The sequence below is a fragment of the Pteropus vampyrus genome, unplaced genomic scaffold, assembly GCF_000151845.1.
Source record: "Pteropus vampyrus isolate Shadow unplaced genomic scaffold, Pvam_2.0 Scaffold61, whole genome shotgun sequence".
Classification (NCBI taxonomy): domain Eukaryota; kingdom Metazoa; phylum Chordata; class Mammalia; order Chiroptera; family Pteropodidae; genus Pteropus; species Pteropus vampyrus.
This window is the reverse complement of record NW_011888842.1, coordinates 315,716-337,796: the sequence shown is the minus strand read 5'-3', so window position 1 is coordinate 337,796 and position 22,081 is coordinate 315,716. Positions and strand designations below refer to the sequence as shown.

The 22,081-nt window shown below is 51.3% G+C and overlaps 1 protein-coding gene across 4 annotated transcripts in view; it reads right to left on the bottom strand.

Annotated features, from left to right (window-relative positions):
- RGS3 (regulator of G protein signaling 3) overlaps positions 1-22,081 on the bottom strand; it is a 118,845-nt gene that overhangs the window by 44,498 nt on the left and 52,266 nt on the right. For 3 of the 4 annotated variants that reach the window (XM_023531072.1, XM_023531070.1, XM_023531071.1), the window contains exons 3-4: positions 17,896-17,939; positions 12,350-12,472 (exon numbers count right to left, since the gene is read on the bottom strand). In XM_023531072.1, coding sequence (XP_023386840.1) covers positions 12,350-12,472; positions 17,896-17,939 — 167 coding nt within the window. Of the gene's footprint in view, positions 1-7,134; positions 7,898-12,349; positions 12,473-17,895; positions 17,940-22,081 lie in introns of those variants that run through there. The other variant, XM_011360919.1, reaches the window with a different exon arrangement.

Below are 22,081 nucleotides of genomic sequence, written 5' to 3'. Positions count from 1 at the left end.
ACACTATACGATTTCACTTACATGTGGAATTTAAGGAATAAAAAGAATTGAACTGGCAACTCAAAAAGAGGCAACATTAGTGACTGAAAAGGCATGTGAATAAATATTCAACATCTCTAGTAAACAAAGAAATGAACCTACTAAAAACCATAAGAACGCACAATGTTGGTGAGGGTGTGGGGAAATGGGCATTCTCTTATCTAGACTGTCTCACTTTGTTCGGGACTGAGGGGTTTCCCAGGAAGCAGTGCTTTCTGTGCTAAACGTGGAAAGTTCTGGGCAAAGCCAGATGAACTGGTGAATCTAAAGTACTGCTTATATGGTACCACTGTTCTGCAGAGTCAGTTGGCAATAGAAGCGTCCCACCCAACTCTTTAATAAATATATAACCTTTAATGCAGAAATTCTATTACCAGGAATTTATTCTAACGAAATATTCATTCATTCAACAAATACTTGTGGAAGGTCAATCATGTTCACTGGATGCTGGAGATAACCCAGATATATATCTACAAGGATTTTTAAATACCGGGTTTTCGTAACAATGAAAAATTGGAAACCACCTAAACATTGAACTTCTGGAGATAATTTAAATAAATCCTGCTTCATCTACATGATGAAATACTCTACAGGCAGTAAAAATGATGTTGAGAACATTTATTGACATGGAAACTTGGATACTCTACATCGTTAAATGGAAAAAAGCAAGTTAGAAAATTGTGTGCACCAGTAACCCCAATTTGCAAATAAGATATATGTATTTGTGTGTAAACAAATGCCTGACAAGATACACCCCAAAATGTTAACAGCGGTTATCTCTGAGTATTAAAATTAAGACTAAATTTCATTTCTCCTGGTTCATCCGTATGAAATGTTTTGTTCATAATAAACATGGACAACTTTTGCAATAACACAAAAAAAAGTCAACTGCATTAAAAACAAACACACAAACAAACACCTGCCATGCCCCCATGGAAGAAGGCCCCAAAGAAGGGGTTGTAGATAGTCAAGCATGTGCCCGTGCTTGATCTAGTAACAACAGCAACAGCTACCTTTACTGAGTACCTTCGGCATGCCAGGCACTTTGCACAGACCATCCCTTTAATACTCACAAGAACCCAATGAGACAGGTGTCCTCGTCTCATTTGATAGATGGATGCTAGATGACCAACCAGTAATCCACATCTAGTAGGAAACACCGCTGGAATTTGAACCCTGGCCTGCCTGTGTCTAAACCCAGGCCCCTGCCTCTACGTTAGCTGCCTCTGTTCCTGGGGCAGGGCAGAAAAAGGTCCCAGCCCACTAGACACTCTGTCCTGCAGGCCAGTTCCATGCTGGCTCTTGTTCTCCCTCCCTGCAGACAGCCCAGGGGGTCGACAGAAGGACAAATCAGCAAGGGTGGGGACACTAGCAAAGGGAAGGCATGGCGATGGAAGGCCAGCTGGCAGAGGTCAGGGCTCAGGGCAGACTAGACGGGGACTCCTCGCCTGCTGGGCGACTCTCAGGAAGCCCGACCACATCCGGCCCCAGGAATTCCCAGGCCCTGTGCTCCCCCAGAGGCAGTGAGAGAGAACCTCGCAAGGCCTGCAGCCGCCCTGCTGAAACAGCAGGAGGAAGACGGCCTGCCATCTGGGACCTTCTCCCTGGGCTTGGCGGCTGCTGGCCAGTCCTTTCCCCTCTCCCAGGCTCCAGGGCCTTCTCTTCTGTATAAGGAGGGGGTGTGAGGGCTGATGGCTCCAGGACCCTCCCAGATCTAAATTCTCTGACTCTATGGCACTTCCTCACACAGGGCCTGGCAGGAAGAGGAAGGGGGTGAAGCGTCCCACCCAACTCCTAAAGGTGCCCCCTCCTCTTCCTCTCAGCTCTGTTCCCACTGCTATTTTTAGAACAGATTGCAGGGAGCATCTCTACCAGCCCTGCTATGCTTGGAGCTCCAGGTAAAACACAGCAGCCCATTCATTCCGCTCCAGCAAGAACACGGCAGGAATTTATAGACAAGACAGCCGACTAGACAACCTCTCCCTACACCTTTAGTGGGGCCATTTCTCTTTCCATTACAGCCCAAAGTGGTGACTTACTTTTCCTAATGACAACACAGTTGAGTGACATGACAAAAGCATCGCTAAGATAATCCGTGTCCCTCCTTCTTCCCAACCTGGCAAACTCTTCAAAGGTTATTGAATTCGGGTGATCACTTTGTAAGTTATATAAATGTCTAATTACTATGTCGTACGCCTAAAACTAATAATGTTGTATGTATGTCATTTGTAATTTTAAAATTTTTTAATTGTTTTTTTAAAAGTCACCAAAGAGTAATGCTGGCCTAGAAGGTAGAAGGTTGGGTCCTTGTTCCAGCTCTAGCACCAACCATGCGCCCTTGGCCAAGTTCTCGCCTCTCTCTTGGTCTTAGTTTCTGCAAATCAGCTTATTAATCAGTTGATCTCAGTGAAGGAGGAGGGAGCTTTTCAGCTCCACTTTCAAAGATTTTAAGGTTCTATCAATTTTCCAGTCACTCGTAAAATAAACACTATATTCCATGATTTTGGGTTTGTGTTGAAGAGAGGTGAAGTAATTTGCCCGAAGTCACACAGTGAATTACCAGCAAAATCAGGATTTTGACCAGGATCTTCAGAATCCTGGTTTTCTCTGAGGGCAAGGGGCTCAGTGAGACGGGGAAGAGAACCACGAAAGTAGTTCTGATCCAGTCTCTTTTCCCTCTGAGGATGCACAGCAAGCAGTCAGCACAGAATACAGCAGAATCCATGACCCTGAAGGAAACCTGGCCAGATTGCTTAATAAATCAAGTGGGGACTTAGGCTCCAGTCTCACAAAGTTGAGATGCAACAGAAAAAGCTCTGAGCCAAGGGAGTTGGGAGACCTGAGTTCTCGTCCTGCCTCTGCCATTAACTTGTCCCATGACGCTGGCCAGCTCACTTTCCCTTTTGAGCCTGAGTTTCCTCATCTAGATTCTAGAACATGAAAAGTTTGAACCACGTGATCCAATTTAATTCTACATCTACAGAGCACCTACTAAGGACCAGGCAGTAACAGAATCAAAAATAAATAAGAGATGACCTCCGCTGGCTCCCAAGGAGCTCATAGTCTTGCAGAGAAAACACGTCTGCCTACAGCTTGTGCTGTGGATGAACAAAACCCTATGGGAACGCAGAGGGGGAGGCATGACTTCTGATGCATGCTTGGGAAAGGTGCATCAGAGAGGGACCAAGTCTTGAAGGTTGAGGATTGCATCTGGCAGGGACGGCAGAGGAGGGCAGGCAACATCGGACAGATGAAACAGCCTAACATGAATGTGCATGGGGAGTTTGAAGGAGAATAATCCAGTGTGGCTGGGGTGCAGGTGCAAAGCAGGAGCACACTGCAACCGCGGAGAGCCTCAAGAGACGAGCTGAGACCTGGGCTTGATTCTGAAGACGACGGTCCCCTACGATGGTTTTGAGGGAGGACTGTGACTACTCAGCCTCCCCAGCCCCTCCCAACTTGGATGGGCCATGATTGCTGGAAAGCAGTAGAACAGAGCAATCAAAAGCAGGTGCTCTGGACCTGGGCCGCCCAGGTTCCAATCTCACTAGCTGTGTGACCTCGAGCAAGTTTCTTAACTTCTCTAAGACTCGGTACCTTCATTTATCACTTAGGTATAATGAGAATAAAGGATAGTGAACCCCATGAAGCTATAGTGAGAATTAAAGAGACAATATAGGTGAAAAGCTTGGCACAGTGCTAGGCTTACCAAATTACCCAGCATTATTATTCTACCCTTAAACCGAGGATCTGGGAACAATTTGGAGGACGGTGGCCCTATTCAGAGAAAGGCTTGAGGGACGATAAGGTCAAGACAGCATAGATGGTAAGGTTGTGCTGTCTTTGTTAAGAGCTAAGAAGAGAATAGTAAGATGGCTGAGTCCAAGGGCAAGAAGCTGAAGAAGGCAGCCTACCCAGCCAGACCTGTAGACAGGAGGGTGGGAGGGAGGGGAGCTGGAGAGACTGGAAAAAGCTGAGTATTTTAGGATAGAGTCTGCTTCTTTGGGGGGATATCTGAAATCTAGTCCAGTTGATTCTCAGTTAGTTAGGGTTGAAACTCTAAAGCAGGCAATTAGCAAAATCTAGGCCCAGAACTTGGAGCCTATCTCCTCGCTATCAGTGGGGCTTGGGTCAAAGTCCTCCTTCCAGACTCTTGCTCAGTGTACCTGGGCCAGCGCTTTCCATCTCTGCCTTTGGCCCATTGTTGCCAGGCATCAAAAGGCTATGTCTGTTGGTTCTGAAGGCCAGACTCAAAGGGGGAAGGGGTCTCCCTACCATCCCAGTGCCCTCTGAAGGCCTCTCTTAAGGAGCTTCACCTTCTGCCTCCTTCTGCCTCCTCCTGGAGGAGATGACTGATTTCTCTCAGTTCCATCCCTAAAAGGCAAGTCTTTGCATTGGAAAGAGCAATAGATGAGGTTCAAAGACCTTGGTTTGAGAACTAGCTCGGCCTCTTACCAGCCGTGTGACCTTGGATAAATCACTTAACTTCTCTGAGTCCTAACCCCTTTCATCCATAAAACGAGGCTGCTAGGAGGCCTAGGGGAGATGATGTCTCCCCTAGGGGGACCTCAGATGCCATCTCCCCCTGGAGGAAGCCCTCCAACATTGTGAAATTGCCTGCACCTTCACTTTATAGAACCCTCTCGGTAACATGTGTGAGATGTGAGGACTTCGGTGGCAGAATTTACGAAAAAGAATTAAAAATAAGGAATTTTTTTAAAAACTAGACGTACATAAATAAATGTCATCGTTATTTCCAACAGGTTCCAACTCCCAAAGGGCCAAAAGAAACCCAGGCCAGCAGAGCCCCGGGCATGACTGTGAACAGGAAAAATTCCAGAGTTGCAAAAGACCCTGAGCCTGAGACACAAGAAAACATGAAAACGGGATCAGAGGGGGTGTGTTTAGGGTAACTAAAAGGATCACTTTGTATTCAAATCACACAGATGGCCCTTTCAACAATAAATGGTTGTGCTCCCATCCCCCCAGCTCCTTGGCCCTGAGACACCAAACCAAGACAATTGGCCCATCAGGAAAGAGACCATTGTGTGTGCTTCTTGGGGTGATTGATGTGGAGGGAGGAGCTCGGCTGTGTTTCCCGTGATTATGACTCTCAAAGGCCATTTTCATAGCTTGTTCATCATCCTGGATGGCTGGGATGGACGGGGTTGCTGAAGAGCAGTAGCTGCCGGTCATATTTCATCTTCTCAAGCCCGTGGAGCCAAATTAATTGTGTCATCGATTGGAGAGGCAGAGCAGCCATGGCACCCTGGCTCACCACAGTCACTGGGAAGACGGGGCCTCCAGGAGCTAATGTCCGCTTTCCCAACAGCCGGCCAGGCCAAGGACCCTGACGTAGGCATCCACCCAGCTCAGCAGCTTCCTGGGACAAGTGGGAAGAGAGCCCTGTCCCCAGGGCTGGGTGCTGCATTCAGATTCTCCATTTCTCTGTGGCTAGAACTCCTGTCCTCTGCACCTGTCTGGTGGACAGAGGTAGGTCACCAGGTCCCGGAGAGACAAACTTGCTGCCTTTCCAGACAGGCGATTCTCCTGCGCCCCACATTCCACTTAATGTCATTTTGTAAGGGAATCAAATGAAATCAAAGTGCAGCTTGCTGTCTGTGCAGGCTTAGCTGCTCAGCCTCTCAGAATTAACCCCGAGGCTGAGTCCCGCGTGATGGACACTATGTACCACTTGTCCCACTTCAGGTGAATCTACTTCCCTGCTAGACGGGGGCATTGGCCTGGTCATGGGCAGATACATCTCGCCCCCTGTTAGACCACTGATAACACATGCCTGATCTCTGCTAGGCTGGGAGGAGGGCAAGTGGAAGGTAAAAGATGAATTCTCTTCCAGGCCCCTTTCACAGCAGCAGAGCAAACTCGCCAAGCACAAGACCCCTCTCCAAAGACACTTAGAAAGTCTTACAGGACAAGATGCAGAGAATGTCCAGGGTCCGGAGCTTCTCTGGCCTGAGCCGCCTCTCCAGCCTTTCTCACCCTCTCTTCCTAGTCAAGCAGCCCTGATCCTACACATCCCCTTTGTGCTGAGCTCTGTGGCTCACACCTTGGGCTTCTCTCCCTCTAGGTCTCAGCAGGTAGGAAAGGGTGTGAGAGTTGCCCAACCCTGGGTTCCAGAGTGGGGCGCAGCAGGCAGGGAGTGGGCTGAGCTCTCTAATCACTGCCCCTTTGGTAGGCCTCTCTTTAGCCTTGTGGCAGGACAGTCTCCTCTGGAGTGCTGAGCCACACCTAGTCCCAGTCCCCGACCTTCAAAGCTCTTCAAAAAACCAACCAAGTCAGTTTCCAGATGGCTATGTTTCAGCTTCTCATCAGACCGTTCGGCATTGGATGGAGAGACAGCACAGGCAAGCCCGGCTGAGGCTGGGGTCTGTGAACTTTCCCACCTTAGCGGGTGAAACACTCACTGCTCTCAACTCCAGGGACATCCCCAGAACTCAGCACTGGTCCCTACCCAGGCCCGGCTGGGAAGGGGCTCTGGAAGTAAGGCCCCAATCTTCACTGGCATCCTCCGAAAGAGCAAGACTCAGCGGAAGAGGAGGACACACAGGGTGAAGAGGCAGAGAATTTTCGCTTCTCATCCCAGAGCCTCCATCACATGCCAGGGTCTGGGCATTCACGCCCCACCTCCCCAGCCACCATCCAGGACAGGCCACCATCGCCCCTCAGCTGGAGGACTGAAGGGACCTCCTGACTTCTTCACGCCGACCTAGGCCCTTGCTATAACTGACCTTCTAGAAATGTACCCAAAACTCTGTGACTCCCTTTCTCAAAAGCCCTCAGTGGCTTCTCCCTTGTATCTAGAATGAAATCGATAAACTAGTAACCACCAAAGCCCTGTGTGATCTGGCCCCACCCACTTTATCTGCCTCCTCACTAAGCTCCAGCCACGCTGGCCTGGCCTCCATCCCTCCAGCATGCCAAGTTCCTTCCTATCTCAGGTACATCTGCCTGGAACTTTCTCTCCAAAGTCCTTGGCTGGCTAACTCCCTTCTGGCCTGCAGGCCCCAGCTCAAAAGTTATGGTCTCCCCCACCTCACCCCACCTCCACACACATAGCAATCTAAATACCATTCTCTCATACAGAAATCTGTTCTTTTCCTTCATGGATTATCATAGTTTGTAATCACGTGAGTGCATGTGTGTACGTATGTGTATGTTGATTTATTTAATGTTCACTCCCACTAGGGCAGAAATCTTGATAAGAGCAGAGACCATGTCCATCTCATTCTCCACAGTATCCCTAGCTCCTAGCACAGAGCCTGGCATAAAGTAAATGCCCCCCAAATATCCACTGAATAAAGGAATGAATAAATGAGTACAGATGAGCGAATGAGTGAAGGTGTCTTCTGGCAGCAGAGGGTTATAGCATTGTTCTCCACCAGGGCCGACCTCTCCCAGCCTCTCCTGCTGCCCCCGAGGCAGGTGCTGGAACCACCAGAAGCCCAGATGCTATTTCGCCTCTTTCTTCTTTGTGGGGAATAAGTTTCTGTGTTGTCTTCATTTGGGACTTTCTAATTCCAGTCTGTATGTGCCCACAGGGCCTCTTGCACCACTGTGGTCCTTCTGAGGCCAGTCCACACACACCCGTGGGGCCACTCTCTTCAAATGACCTTAGGCCCACCATCTTGGTCCTCCTTTTTGGGTCCAGTTGAGGTGAGGTTACTGGGTGGTAGGGGATGCCCAAGAAAGGGTTAAGTTGCCAGAAGCAGAGTCCCGCCCTCGGGTTTGCTCAGCCAATCAGAGTCTGTCCTGATGAGGTAAAGCTTCTATCCTGGGTAGCATTGGTTGAGTTGGCCAGCCCCATCTCCTGCTGGAGAGAGCCATAAGGGTGGAGTTTCTGTGGAACCAGACAGAACTGGAATTAGCTTGCTGTCTACTCAGACCAGGGCTGCCTGACTCCAGGACCTGCCCCTGCTCCTTTCTTAGGAGCTCAGACAGACCCTAGCATCTCCAGGGCCCCGTCTCAAGCTGCCCAGTAGAAATGACAAGGTGGCACGGCACCTCGGCGTCACATCTGGGAGAAGTCTTACAGCCAAAGCAGACCCAGGAGGCCTCAGTTTCCCTGCCCGGGCCTGGCATACGGCTGGTGGTACCAGGAAATGACATGGAGCAGTCGTCACATGTGCTCAGGGTAGCAGCATTCAGCTTCAATAAACAAGACTACTAGATGAATCTTCCTATATAGATATAACTTTAATAATAATTCTCAGAACTCTTCTCGTGTGCTACTTTGCTAAGCGCACGACATGAGTTTAATCCTCACGAGAACCCTGTTAATCCACATACTTTAATGATGAAAACCTGAGTCTCAGAGTGGCTTGGTGCCTCGCCTGAGGCCATAGAGCAGTAAGAGTTTACATCTCCCATATCGCTTGCTATGTTATTTTTTAATGATCGGTTGGCTTATCTCTCTTCACCGCTGAGATCTCCCACGGAAAGAGTGTGACAGATTCATCCGTGCACTGCCACCACGGAGCCCAGGGCGTGCCCTGAGAACAGGGTAGTGCCTCATGCACTGCACCTCCTTCTCATCCCCGATGGCTCGGTCAAGAGCCTGTTCTCCTCAGAGGCTTCCCACTGCCCAGCCCAGCACTGTGCACGTGGTGGGGCTCAGTAGAGGGTCACTGAGTGGACGACAAAAGTGCAGCCAAGACCCCACTGGACAGCTCTGAGGACCTGTCAGGCGTGGACTGCCACTCTTGTGTCCTTGTCACATCTGTCTAATTAAAGGAGAATTTCATAAAAACAGGGACCAGGTCTCATTCATTCCTGTGACCCCAAAGGACCTAAACTAGTGTCTGGCACAGAGCAAGCATTTATTGCGTATATTTGATTGAATAACCAAAGTAATATGTATCTGTCTGTCTCTACTAGCTTAGAACCTCAACGGCCAAGGGTAGGACCACCTGTGAGTTATTCTAAATGAGACACAGCGCAGCACTCCCAGGGAGTTTAGCAAAAGTTATCCCAGGCAGAAGAAGAAAGGTAGGTTCCCTCCAGGGACAGATAATGAAGCAAGAAAAGAGATAGATAATGAGGAAAAGGGAGTGGTGAGCAGAAAAAGGAGGCTGGGAGAGCAGAGGGAGGAGGCCATTTATTTCCACAGAAAGGAGAGCAAGCAGGCCAGCCCAGAGCAGCCTCCTACCTACAATGGTCAGCTAAGAGTGAGCGAAAAAGTCAGTGGATTCAGTCTGCCTGCTGCCTGCCTCATCGTGTCCACCCTACCACAGCCAGGACCCCCACTCTGCAACCCACAGGCCATGGGCACCTCAGAGACAGCACAGAAGGCCTGTACCTGCCCCCTTTCCATCCCCAAGGGAGGAACAGACCTGGCCCCTAAGGCAACAGATTTCACAGGCAGTCAAGTTACGCACACATCTTCAAGGTGTGGTTCCCTAATGGAGACTGGATGACCTCAGGCCCTCAGCTTTCATGATAACCGCAAAGCTCAAAGAGCTGGAAAGAGTCACCGGACCAATGCACAGATGGGACCACTGAGGCCATGGCGGGAAGCAGTTGCCAAGGTCACACAGTGGGTAGTGACGCACCTGCCTCTCTATCATTCTTTGAATCTATCTTCCTCCAATTCCCTCTGTCCTTCCCAACAAGCATTTCGTGTTCAGAGCATATCACATTTATTATGTTTTGCAAAGTTGAGAAGAATGTCACATTCCTTGAGATGTTTGAAGAATCTCCATTCCAAGATGTCAGCAAACACTGCTGAAAGGAACAGGGTTAAGAAGCGGCAGCAGGGGAGTTTGGGGAGTTGTCTTGCAAACCCTTTTCCCCAGAGAGGCATTTGGGAGCCGGGAGGGTGTGGCTTGGGCAGCAGTTTCCATTGTGCAGCAGAAGGCAGAGCATTCACAGAAAGGAAAAAGAAAAGGCTTTAAGAAAAATGCAGGCTACTCAGTCAGGACAAATTGGTCTAGCAGGACTCTTTTTGCCTGAAAAGCAAGAAGCTGGTGTCCGAGCTCTGCTTGGCTTTCCCTCTTCTCTGTCCCCTGGAGGACGGCAACCCTGGTGGAAAGGCTGTGGTCCAGCCCTTAGCAAGGGTTCATGGTCACCCCTGAGACTACCAGGACCTGACGGAGCTGAGCACAAGTGGATGACCAGTGGCCAGCTGGACAGCCACCTGCGCCTAGTCATTCGGGTTACTAAAGCATTCCTGCAACCAAATGGGGCTGGAGAAAATCATATTTACCAAACTTCTCTCGGGGAGCATTCTGTGAGTGACCAGAGGGATGAGTTGCTAAGAGTCTTTAAGTGCATATGGCGAGGGTGGGGAAAGTTGGGCAGTGCGACACCACAAGGGGCCTGCCTGATGAAAGATGATGACCTAACTGCCTGCTAAGGAGTGGGGGCCAAGTGGGGTGTGCAAGGCTGGGGCAGGGCCCAGGTCTCAGGCGAGGAGGCTATTCTTAGATGGTTCCAGCGGTCAGCCTCTCCTTCACTTCTCTCCATCCAGGATACAGCTCCGCATTTAAAGAGTTTTAATTTGAAGAGGCATCCAAATATTGTCTACCCAGGATGCCCATATATCTTGGTGTGGCCCTGAAGCCAGGACCCAAACCCTGGGGCCTCTCCTGGGTCAGTCAGCAGGGCCTGCAGCTTTGCAGGGACCAGAGCCTGTCTCAGAAACACAGCCTACCTTCAGTCAACTGATGAAAGAGACTCCCCAAGATACTGAGAAGGCTGATATCAACACATTCCAAGCCCACACACTCTGCTGTTGTGGCCACAAGAACTCTTCCCCCCAGACCAGAAGGAGCTAAGCCCGAGACACAAGAAAGCTAGGGGACATTGGTTCATCCATGCGACATCCCAGCGACTTTCACAGTGAAAAGAAGTGGCCTGGTTTCTGAGTATAACCAACCCAGGATCGAGAATGCAAGACAGCCTACAGTCTCCACGGGTCTTTGTTCAGTAGGAGAACCTGACAGTGGGAACCAGGTGGTATAACAACGAACAGTGGGAACCAGGTAGTATAGCAGCGTTGTTGGAGGCGGGGGCAGTTGAGCACCTACTGCATACCAAGCACTGTGCTATAAACTGTATGTGCACCATCCCATTTAATTCCCACCATGACCCTTCGGAGGAGAAACTACTGGTCTGGCCTCCCTTTAGGGTCCAGGTGAGGACACTAAAGCTCCAAGTTAGTACAGCGACTTGCCCAAGGTCACACCGCCAGTTAGCCTCAGAGTGCAATTCAAAAAGTCCATGCTCTTCCCGCCATCCTCCCTCATCAAAGTTATTCTTGCCCCTGGCTAGCATAAAACAAGGTAACTGTCAAGTCTGAGATTATGTAATTCTCAGATGATTACTCCCTTAGGGAATGGGGAGCTGCTGCTCACCACCACCCAGCCACCTCTTCCCCACCTCCTGCCCTCAGCAGGCCTGATTCCACTGCTCCCACCATGTGCCTGCTGCCCTGTGGCACAGTGGGCCCAAACTCCTCAGGAAGAAGCAATAAGGCCAACAAGTCCACAGGCTGCCACTCACTGACACTTATCCTCTTCCCCACCCCCCACCCCCCACCCCCGTCTGGCAGACCAACCCCTCTGCTCCTTTTGCAGCCAATCAATCGAAATCCCAAAATGCCCAACACTTTTAGCAAGAGAATGGCCCTGAGTGACCCACAAATGGAGAAATACAACTGTGCCTTGTGGCTGGCATCCAGGTGACAAAAGGGAAGGCTGTGGTCTAGTTCCCATCCTATCCCTCCATAGGCACAGGACCGGCTGAAGGGGGCTTGTTCCAGATCAGCCTTAGCAGGAAGCCTCCAATCTTCCCTGATACACCAGCAGGCCGGCCCCCAGGCTCCAGCAAGCTCCACTTGGCTCCAGTGGGCTGTGACCTGCATCGAACTAGAACGGCTTCAGCTGCAAACATCCCCTCCCAATTACGTCTGCCTTGGGCCAGCGTTAAACACCAGTGTGCCGCCCCTGGCACAACCCACCCAGTGGCAGAGGGGGACCACATGCCCGGCAGCAGCAGGGAGGCCAGCCCAAATTAGACCTTGTCATAGGCAAACCAAAGAACAGAGCTGCGAATCGACGGGTCATGTTCAATCTGGCTCTGTCACTCTACCCAAGCAATGTGAAACCCACTCGACAGACCCAGTGAAATGCCAAGGGGGAGAGACATTCGAGCACAGGCCTCCTTGCCAAGATCTCGTTGTCCACATCCAAGTCCTACGCTCGGGCTGGTCCCAAGCTCAGAGGCTTGAGGGTCCAGGCTGGCCAAGGGGAAGCCAGACAGCCAGGGCTGCAGCCACTGGCTAGTCCCTTACCTTGCTCTGTGGGGGAGAGGCTGCCAGCTGTTGCTGCTTTGCGATGTTCTCTGACAGGCACCAGCACACTCTCTTCTTCTGCTCCTGTGAGTGCGCTTCCAAAGTGAATAAGCACTCTGCCTTCTGACATCAGGGAAAATAGAGAAGGGGATGGTCAGGACTGCTCCCTGGTTCAGGGGGCTCCCAGGCCCAAGCCCATCCCTCGGTTCCGCAGGGCGAGGCCGCAGCAGGGAGTGGTGTGCCCACTAAAAGCCACAAATGCACATTAATCCCCGGCGACATCGAGGCAGCCAAAGGAGCAGGGAAGCTGGTTTGGAGGCCAGCTGGTGAGCCTTATGCACACAGGCTGGGGGAAGGGAGGGAGGCAGTGGTTCCCTATACAGTGGAGGCCTGTGGAGAGCCACAGAACAGAAATGGTGAGGTCACTGCCGGGGACAGGCAGCACAAGGCAGCAGCTGGGAGGGCACATGGAGAAGGAACCCAGAGGGCCAAGGTTCCCGCTCCTCTGATGCTCTGTGGAGCCAGGACCTCTCCCTTGGCTCGCAGGACCCCCTCCCCCACCTAGGGCACACACAGCTGATCACCAGGCCAGGGTTGGATGGCTGACTGGCTGGACATACCAACAGAACCCTTTGGAAGTCTTTGGGAGGCAGAGTCATGTGGCCTTCCACAGCCCCACTACGGCCTGGCACCTGAGCTGGGTCTGATCAATGGCTGTTCAGCTCCACTGAGGACAACAGCAGTCCCTGGCACCGCTGTCATTTAAATATCGTCTTGCTATTTAACCTCGTTAAGTGCTGCAGTCTCGTCCCCCCAACTAGATTAGAAACTCCTTCTCGGAAGGCCTTTTTTATCTAGACCTAGAATAGTGCTTGGCAAGTAAAGCCTCGGTAAGCTTTGGCTCCCTGGAGGGACTTCCGGGATGAGGTCAAAGCGAGGCCAGCTTGGCCTGAGCGAGCACCAGGGAGCTGCCTTGACTCGGCGAGTGGGCCAGAAGCTGTCAGAATGTGCTGGGGGCGGGGAGAGGCGGTGCAGCATGCCCCGTATTATCCACCACAGGACACTCTGATCAGAGGATTAGGAGCTCTTTCTGACTCCGCTGGAATTTGATTATAGCCTCACAGGGCTGCGATTAGATGAACTCAGCCAGGGAGCTAAGAGCATGAGCTGGATGGCTTGGAACGGAGAAGATGGTGTTTGTGTGCAGTCCTTCCTCATTTTGCAGTTGGACAGGCCTGGTCTGAATCCCAGCCTTGCCACTTCCTAGCTGACGACCTCCGGAAAGTCTGTAAAATGGAATGATAATGCTATGGCCCACCTCTCAGAGCTATCGGGAGGCAAGCAGTGAGGGCCGTCTGACGCCTCACGAACAGCTCCAGCTGCTACTACTCAGTGCCTCATTCCTTTAGCACATATTCATTGAGCACCTGCTATGTGTCAGAGACTGTGCTAGGCCCTGGAGGTAAAGGGGGAAGCAAGAGAGACAGATTTCTTGCCCTGGGGCTGGGGGCAGCCAATAAACCAATGAACAACTACACAATACAATTACAAATGTGGAAAGACCGCAAGGGAAGCAGTCTTACTTGAGCCTGGTGGTCAGAGCAGCGCTCCAGCAAAGGCTTAGATAATAAGGACCAGCAAGGGAAGTGCTTAGAAGAAATTGTTCCAGGAAGAAGAAACAGCAAATGCAAATGCTCTGAGCTGGGGTGGTTATTGGCATCGTCCAACAGCATTTGGGGACATTTTCTATCCTGCTATCCAACCCAGCTCTTAGGGGTACCACCTTCGGGGCAGGGCCACCTCCCATGCTAAGTGTTCCCTAGGTGCAGCCCAGAAGCTAATCTTCCTAAAAGCCTCAGAAGAAAGAAGGAAGAAAGCCCCACCCCTGGGCTGCTGGGAACTGGGTAGATGTGTGAGGCAATCCTACCACTTAACGACAGATTCCCTCCACTGCCCAGAACCCCTGGCCCACCACAGGGTAAGATACACCCAGAAAAAGACGCCAAGATTCCTCAGGGAGAAGTTGGGTGGGCAGGAAACGACCAGTGGGCCCTCTGCTCCCTGTCTCATCGTGTCTCCCCTGTGAGGAGAGGGGTGAGGCAGAGACTATGGTTCCTTCCAGCTTTAGAAAAGGCCACCACTCCACAAAGCTGGCCTAGCTGGAGCCGCCCAGGTCCTGCCTCCACCTAGCTGGTTAGGTTTCAGCAAATCCCTTCATCTCCCTGAGCCCCGAATCTTCCTCTGTTTCTTTTAGTTCTGAAATAGGAATTCTGTCATAATAATAATTCCTTTTATCTAATTATCAATTTTCAAAAGCACTTTCTCATCCATGATCTCAAGAAAGGCTTCGAATTTCAAGGGCCTAAACTCAGGCCGGGCCTGGAGGCTGGCTATCTTAGATGGGCACACATTGGGAAGCGCTTGCTCTCAAGGCTCCTCTCTAGATGCTTCATGGAGCTTTGGAGGCTGGCCTGGCCAAGAGAGACAGCATGAAGCCAGCTCCCTCCGGGGTGGCTGAATTCCTAGCTGCCTAACTCTATCTAAATTAGGGCCCCAGCGCTGTCCTGGCTGACCCTGCACATGAACCGCCAGTTTTAATACACTCCGTGATCCAAGCCAATGCTGGTTGCGGTGCTGATGCACACTCTGCCCTCAGTACCAGGCTCCAAGGTCAAGGGTGTAAGCTACTCCCTTGAAAGCATTCTCATGTAACTCATTGAGAGGCAGGACTTCTTGACTGCAGGGTGGTTAGCCAAGCACAGAGCTCTCCAGGTGCAGCAGCCCGGGGCCTGGGCCTCTGCATTCGAACATCAGCGTGCCCAAATCCACCAGAGACCCGACTCCTCTTCTCCTCTTTAAAACCCCCATCTTGCCTCACCCACTTGTTCCTGAAATAATATTATCTTCGTAAAAACTAAAACCCTTTCTTCAATGATTTACAGTTGTTCACCTGCTTTGACAAATGTTCTCTCCTTTAATTCTCCCAATGATTCTCTGACATAGGGAGGAAAGAAAGGCACAGTCGCTGCCATTTTTCAGATGAGAAAACAAAGGCTCAGAAAGGTTAGGTTGGCAGCCCCAGGAGGTCTCAGGAGAGGAGACAAAGTCTGTCTTTCGTCTCCTCCAGAGCCTACTATCTTGCCACATTTGTATAACTGCATATGTACATTACAAACAGATATTCCTCTTAGCTTTCTCTTTAAAAGATCAATAACTCATGGGCGATGTCTCTAATGGAGAGGAAAGGAATATGAAAAGCTCTGCCCCTGTTATGAAGCTGACGACAATAACAGCTACCATTTATTGAGTGCTCACTGTGTGCCAGGCTCTGAGCTAAGTGCATTGGACATAGTATCTTATTGAATCTCATTTAATCATTATAACAACCTTGCTAGGTAGGCTTCATCGGCCTTGTTTCAGAGATGAGGATATGACTTGCCCAGATCGCTAAGTTCGGAAATGGCAGAGCCAAGATTCAAATGCGGGTCTTCTTAACTCCAGATTGCGGATCGAGATTAATGGAGCCAGGATCAGATTCCAGGTGAGGGAACGGTCTCTGGCCAATAAGCACTTTGACCCAATGCCCCTGGTGCTTTGAAGTCATCTGTCCCATGGATTTGCAGGGGCTGAGGGACACCTGTCCAGAGAAATAGAGACCCCAGGGCCAAGGGCTACTTAGGGCGATCCCACCCACGACTTGCTGCTGGAGGGTATAATCAGAGAGCAGCTGCCACCCAAACAATTGGGACTTTCTCAGTGCCTGGGAAAACCCTCTCCAAATTCTGACTCTTTTGCCCTGGTTTCTTCTCCAGGTGCCACCTGCCTGTCAGGCAATGAAGAGAAACCACCTGTTGGAAGTTCCAACTACAATGTGAGTTTGGAGTTCTCCATAGGATCCTAAACCACCGTGTCAAGCCTGTCCCAGGCTACAAAGCACGCAGTCATCTTGTCTCCCTTCATTACAGAAACGCCTTTCATAAATAGCAACCCATTAGGAGAAAAAAGAGGTTTCTGGCTGCCTGTGAGCTTCAACTCCCTAGCCCCTTGGGGTCAGATCACCTGGCACTTTACTGAAATAAAAAGCCCCAGATCAATATCCCATCATCAATCTTTGGAGGGCTTAGGAGGTCACAGCTCCCAGGAAACCGATGAGCAGAAGTGCTTCTCTCTGGGAAAAACAACCCTGGCCTGGCAGGAAGCTCTCTTGGCATTAAAGAACTGGAAGCTTCATTTCAGGCCCTGCCAGAGTGAATCAGAATCAAGAGGGATGTGGATGGAGGGGCAAATGCTCTGGCTCTTCCCAGCCTGGCTCACAGCTTCTAAGCTGCTCGCTGGGCTCTATGGAACTGAACACCCACTAGCTCTGAAGTGCCTTTGCCAGCTACTTCCAGTGCCTGGTGGGATGTGCTGACACAGGGGAGGATATCCAATGACTCCTTGTCCCTCGGGTTGCCATTCTAGGCAGCAAGGGTCCCCGGCTGAGCAATAACAATGTCCACTGCCCTTTGGAACTCTCCGAAGCTAACTTATCAACTCTGTCTTCTCCTTCAGGGGTCTTCACCCCAGGGGATTCTCTGGAAGTCTCGTAGCTCTTAGCGAGAAACTGAAGGAATGATTTTCAATCACAAATAACACACGCATTCCTTCTCGAAAGAGTATACTCCTCTTGGCCAGCCAGTGTGAGCCATGCCCCACCCACAGGGACCTTCCCACAAGACAGGCAGGTTCCCAGGGCTGTTGGATGAAACAGACTGAAGCAGAAGATAGGAATGGGTCTAACGAATCCTTGCTTGGGACAGAGAGCACCCCCCGCTCATATTAATGGAGACATGAGATTGGGAATAAAAAATTAACCGAAAATCTAAAAGAATATGATGGCTCAGTGGCTCTCAACTTTTTCATCACCAAGAACCTCTTTGATTAAAGCCATGGTTTAATGATATTTTATCTCCCAAATCATATCAAGCAATGAGGTATTTGCCCAATTTTGCTCAACAAAGGCAGAGCACTGCCCATATGAGCTTCTGATGAGACCGAGATAACCAGAAACACCAATCACAGTGAGCGGGTGCCATTCCAGCCTCAAACCCCGACACTTGATGCATTCTTTAGCCTATATTATCTGGCCCAGGTAAAGGCCATGTGAAACACTGACGAGACCCTTAGGAGAGGTCCTGGATAGTACTTTCTGGAAAAAGAGGACAAAAGAGGCAGGCATAGGATTCAGAGCAATCTCCAGAGGAAGGGCTCCCAAATAAATAAATAGGGAGATGCATAGCTGTCCGGTCACACCCTCATTAGGACCCCCAGGAGGTCCTAAGCAGGAGATCAGTGTCCCCTGCCCCCTCTATGCACTTTTGTGCCCACCGCTCCTCTCCACAGAGTAAGAGACGCAGGGGCAGGGACCACTGTTTCTATCAGGACCTGCCCCAGGACAAGGTAGAGAGGAGGCAGCATCAGAACCCTGGACTAGAACCTTGCCCCAAATCCCCCCTCAAGCACCAGGTCTCGGATCTCTCTCCTCAAATTCAGAGGGAAGGACTCACCTCTGCTAGATACAGCACACAGAATTTCAGATCTTCCGAAGAACCTTCGGGAACAAAAAGTAAGACTTGCATTACAATTGGTTACAGAGTCTCAGGGGTTTGCTTGAGCAGAGCCGGCTGTCTCGCCCAGAGGGCTGTGTGCGGTACTTCCTGGAAAAAGACAAAGAAAGAAGCAGGCACAGGGGACAGGGAAATCTCTGGAGGAAATGCTACTTAACAACTAACCAAGCTGAGGCACAGCTGTAAGGCCTTTGCCTGCAGGTCAGCCTGACTCAAGGAATGCTGAGATCCTTGAGAGGCAGCTAGAGTCCCCTTTGGGCATCAAACAGCCAGGTACAGAGAGCTGTCATCCATCCCAGGAGGCCTCTTCCTTCCTGCGATGAGGGACACGGAGGTAGCACATATTTGGGTTTTCCTTCAAACATTCCAAATGCCTTCGCCATTCTGAAATTCAGTAAGGAGCCACTAGGTCGCTGGACGGGCTTTGTTTCTCACCAAGGATTGCATGGGCCATGCAGGTGGGGGATCCCCAATTATGGGCTGGGTGGAGCCTAGAGATGGCCTCCCAGACCAGGCCCAACCCCTCGGTGTGTTCTCCTAGAGCCATCTCACCCCTGCTCTGGAATTCCAAACTCGACCATTCACCAAGCCCTCCCCACCTGGGATGCAGCTGGGAGGGAGCGTTGGCTGCTCCCCTCCCTTTCAGCAGAGGAGCTAAGGTGGCATACCTACCCTACGGCAGAAGATGATTCGGTCAGAGTGCTTCAGAAGCACAAGGGCCAAGAGATGACTGCCAGCTGTTGGGGAAGGTTTCCTGGTGGAGGATCCTTTTGAGTTTGAACTCAAGATGAGCAGAATAAACACACCGGGAGGTGAGAACAGCATGGACAAAGGCACGGAGATGGAGAAGCACGAGACGTGCCTAAGGGATGGCGAGGGTGATGAAGAAGCCCCGCCTCTTCTCCAGGACACCTCCCCTGACAGTTGCAGGCTGCTTCTTAGAAACCAGCAACACACCCCACTGGGCACTATCATCTGGGTACTGGCCGGGGATGGTTTGTAACTTCCTGTATTTCAAACAATAGACCTCACCAGGCAGGCTGTCAGTTTTGAGGGAAGCAAAAATACAGCACGTATAACAGCAAACAGTTCGAGTGCCATAGAACTTTAGAGTACCACAGTGCTGCGTGCCGACCAAATGCTTTACCTGACTGAGCTCAGCCCTCACAACACCCGCCGAGGCATGATTCATGTGAGAAAACTGAGGCACAAATGGCTTGAGGGACAAGCCCCAGGTAGAAAGAAGAACCAGGATTTATCTCCCCTACTCAAGGAAGCCTGGCTCCAGAGCCCACGCTCTGAACCACGACACACCGGGCTCTCAAATGCCTCTGCTCCCTCAAGGAAACAGGCCCAGTGCTGGGCTCAAAGCGACCCCTCCACGCATACTTGAATCAAAGAAATTGTCAAAGGAATTGCAGACTGCGTTGCAAAATAAAGGTGCCAAGGTACAAACAGAGACAATAGGTCAAGCCTATTCCTAGGAAAATTCGTGAGTGAGGACCCTCATGTGAGTGAAGGCCAGGCCCCCTCAGAGCAAGCATGTGGGCAGCTTCCCCAGGGCAAAACCACCCCTAGGGCCAGAGGTGTCAATCAGAGCCAGTTAAAAACAGCCCATTATAGTCAATGGGCTCCACTATGGCCTTAGAGAGGACGAATCCCGTTTCTCCCCACCTAGAGGTGGGTTGGGAGGTAGGGAGGGAGCCCTGCCTAAGAAGCCCATCATGTTTAAGGAACCTGTCATTTCAAAGCTTCTGCCAGTTCCTTATGCTGCTGAGGGTGGGAACAAAAGAAGGTGGTTTGTTTTGTTTAAAACACACTGAGACATTTCCTTCACTTTCCAGAAGCAGATCTCAGTGCCAAGAGAAATATAAAAAGATCTACACAAGAAAATAGCAATTTGAGTTTTAGAAGTTGGCGGTGAGAGAAGAGAAGGCTCCCTGAGGGAAGGGAAAGCCAAGGAGATGGGAGCCTCAAGGAGACAGGAGGACGAGTTTGGGGGACACAGCCTGGAACACGTTCCCGATAGAGCGCGATGCCTGACAACTGCCTTGACAACTTCTCTGTTCTGCAACGCTGCCCGCCACCACCCTCCTGCATTACCCCAAACCTTCGCTGACATCCGCCCCACATCCTGGCCATGTGCTGGCAGCACTTAGAGAGAAAGAAGGAATGGGAGCAGTGCTCGGCATAGCTCAGAGCCTCATGAAAGGATGACAAGCCTCCAGAGCCGAGGGTGCCAGGAGGGAGCCGCAGCTGTGGCAAAGCAGGCTGCAAGGGAGCTGAGCGGGGAGAGAGACCTCGGCCCCACCGGACGCCCTTTGGAACGTTAGCTTGAGCTCTGGACTCTCCAGAGTGGCAACGGGGCGAGTGTAAAGGAAGAGGGAGGCAGCACACGTTCAGGTTTCCCTCCGACACTCCAAATGCTTTTGCCATTTCGAAAAGTAACAAGGAGCTATTTGGTTCCTGGGTGGGCCTTGCTTCCCACCGATGAACGTGTGGGTTTCGCAGAGGAAATCCCCAGCACGAGCTGGGTAGGGCCCCAAGAGGGCTTCCCTGCCCAGGCCTGACCCCTCCGTCATCTTCCCAGAGCCCTCTCCAGCCTGGCCTGAGACCCCACGCTCAGCTGTTCACCAAGCCCTCTCTGTCCTTCAAGACAAGCCAAGGGGGTCAACGTCTCCATTTTTCAGATGCAGAAACTGAAGCCTGGAGAGGAAAACAACTTATCTAAGGCATTCCGTGAGAAAGCGGCAGAGCTGAGGCCTGAACCCAGGACTGCCTGCCTCCACAGGCTGGGTTCTGACCACCGTGTCATCCTTCTGCCCCCAACCAGTATATTCCTCTGTCACTTCGCCAGGCCATGCACTCCAGAAGTGGAAACGTGTCTCTTCCACGGCTCTCGCCTTGGCGGCCAGGCCCGATGTGGGCTCTGAGGATGTGCTCAGAAAATGTCAATCAACTAAATTTAACTCCAAGCATTCCAGCAGCTAGGACCTAAGCATCTAAGTTTCCAAGACTGGGCACCTGGCTCCCCAGGGTGGATGGAGAGGCCGAGAATCAGCTGGACATTTCCAGGCCATCCTGAGAGACCAGAGCAGGCCAGGAGGACACACTGTGGGCGGGATGCTGGCCGCCTAGGAGGCAGAAACACAAAAAGCAGCAAAGCCAGTGGGTGGCAGAGGCAGGAAGAGACCACAATGGGCCCCGGCTGACCGGAGATGTCCCAATTGTTAGCGCCAGCTCTCTGCCTGTTCCCATTACACTGCCATGCAGCCCTGCTGAAGCTTTGGGGAAGCTGGGCAGGAGGAGAGCAGGCGAGGTTTAAGGGACCATCATCTGAAGCCCTGCAGGAGGAGTAAACTCTCAGACCCCAAGCTAACACAGTGCTTCCGGTCTCTTTTCATTCATTCACCCAACAAACATTCTTTGGGCACCTATGATATTCTGGGCCCAGTGCTAAGCCCTGGGAGTATGCTTTTCCAGCCGAGCTAAGCACCCTTCACAGAAGTCACATGGGGGAGTCCTTAGTCCCGGGGTGGGGCAGATTCTCCCTGGCCAGGGAACAACCCCAGCCCTAGCCAGCAGGAAAGCCTGGGTGTGTTCCTTGTTTACCATCTTCCTTGCCTCAGACTGAACTCTCCATACATGTTGATTTGAAAGAGACAAGAAACCTAGGAGAGTGAGCAATGTTAATCAGAGATCATTCGGCCAACAGACGCTCCAGCTGAGTCCCAAATGCATCTCTTAAAAGCTTCACTCAGGCCCTGCTGCCGAAGCACAGCGGGTCTCTGGGGGCACGAGGGAGTCAGGCAGGAAATTAGGCGCCAGGACTCAGGACACTGGGTCCTGTGGCTCCAACTCCAACTGCAGGAGTCACTGGACTTCTGCAAACTCCCGGGACCCGCAAGCCTAGCGTCCCAGCAACGTGGGGGCGGGGAGGGGCGAGGACTCTGCCAATGCCTGGAAAGAAATCTAAGTGGTGGAATGTGCACCTTGAGTTCACCTCAGTGTCACTGAGCCATTTCCTTCATTCTCAGCAGCTCATGGGCTCCCTAGAGAGCCATGTTCACTATTTGCTCACTGACACTGCTGGAGAAGGGCACACACACACAGACACACAGACACA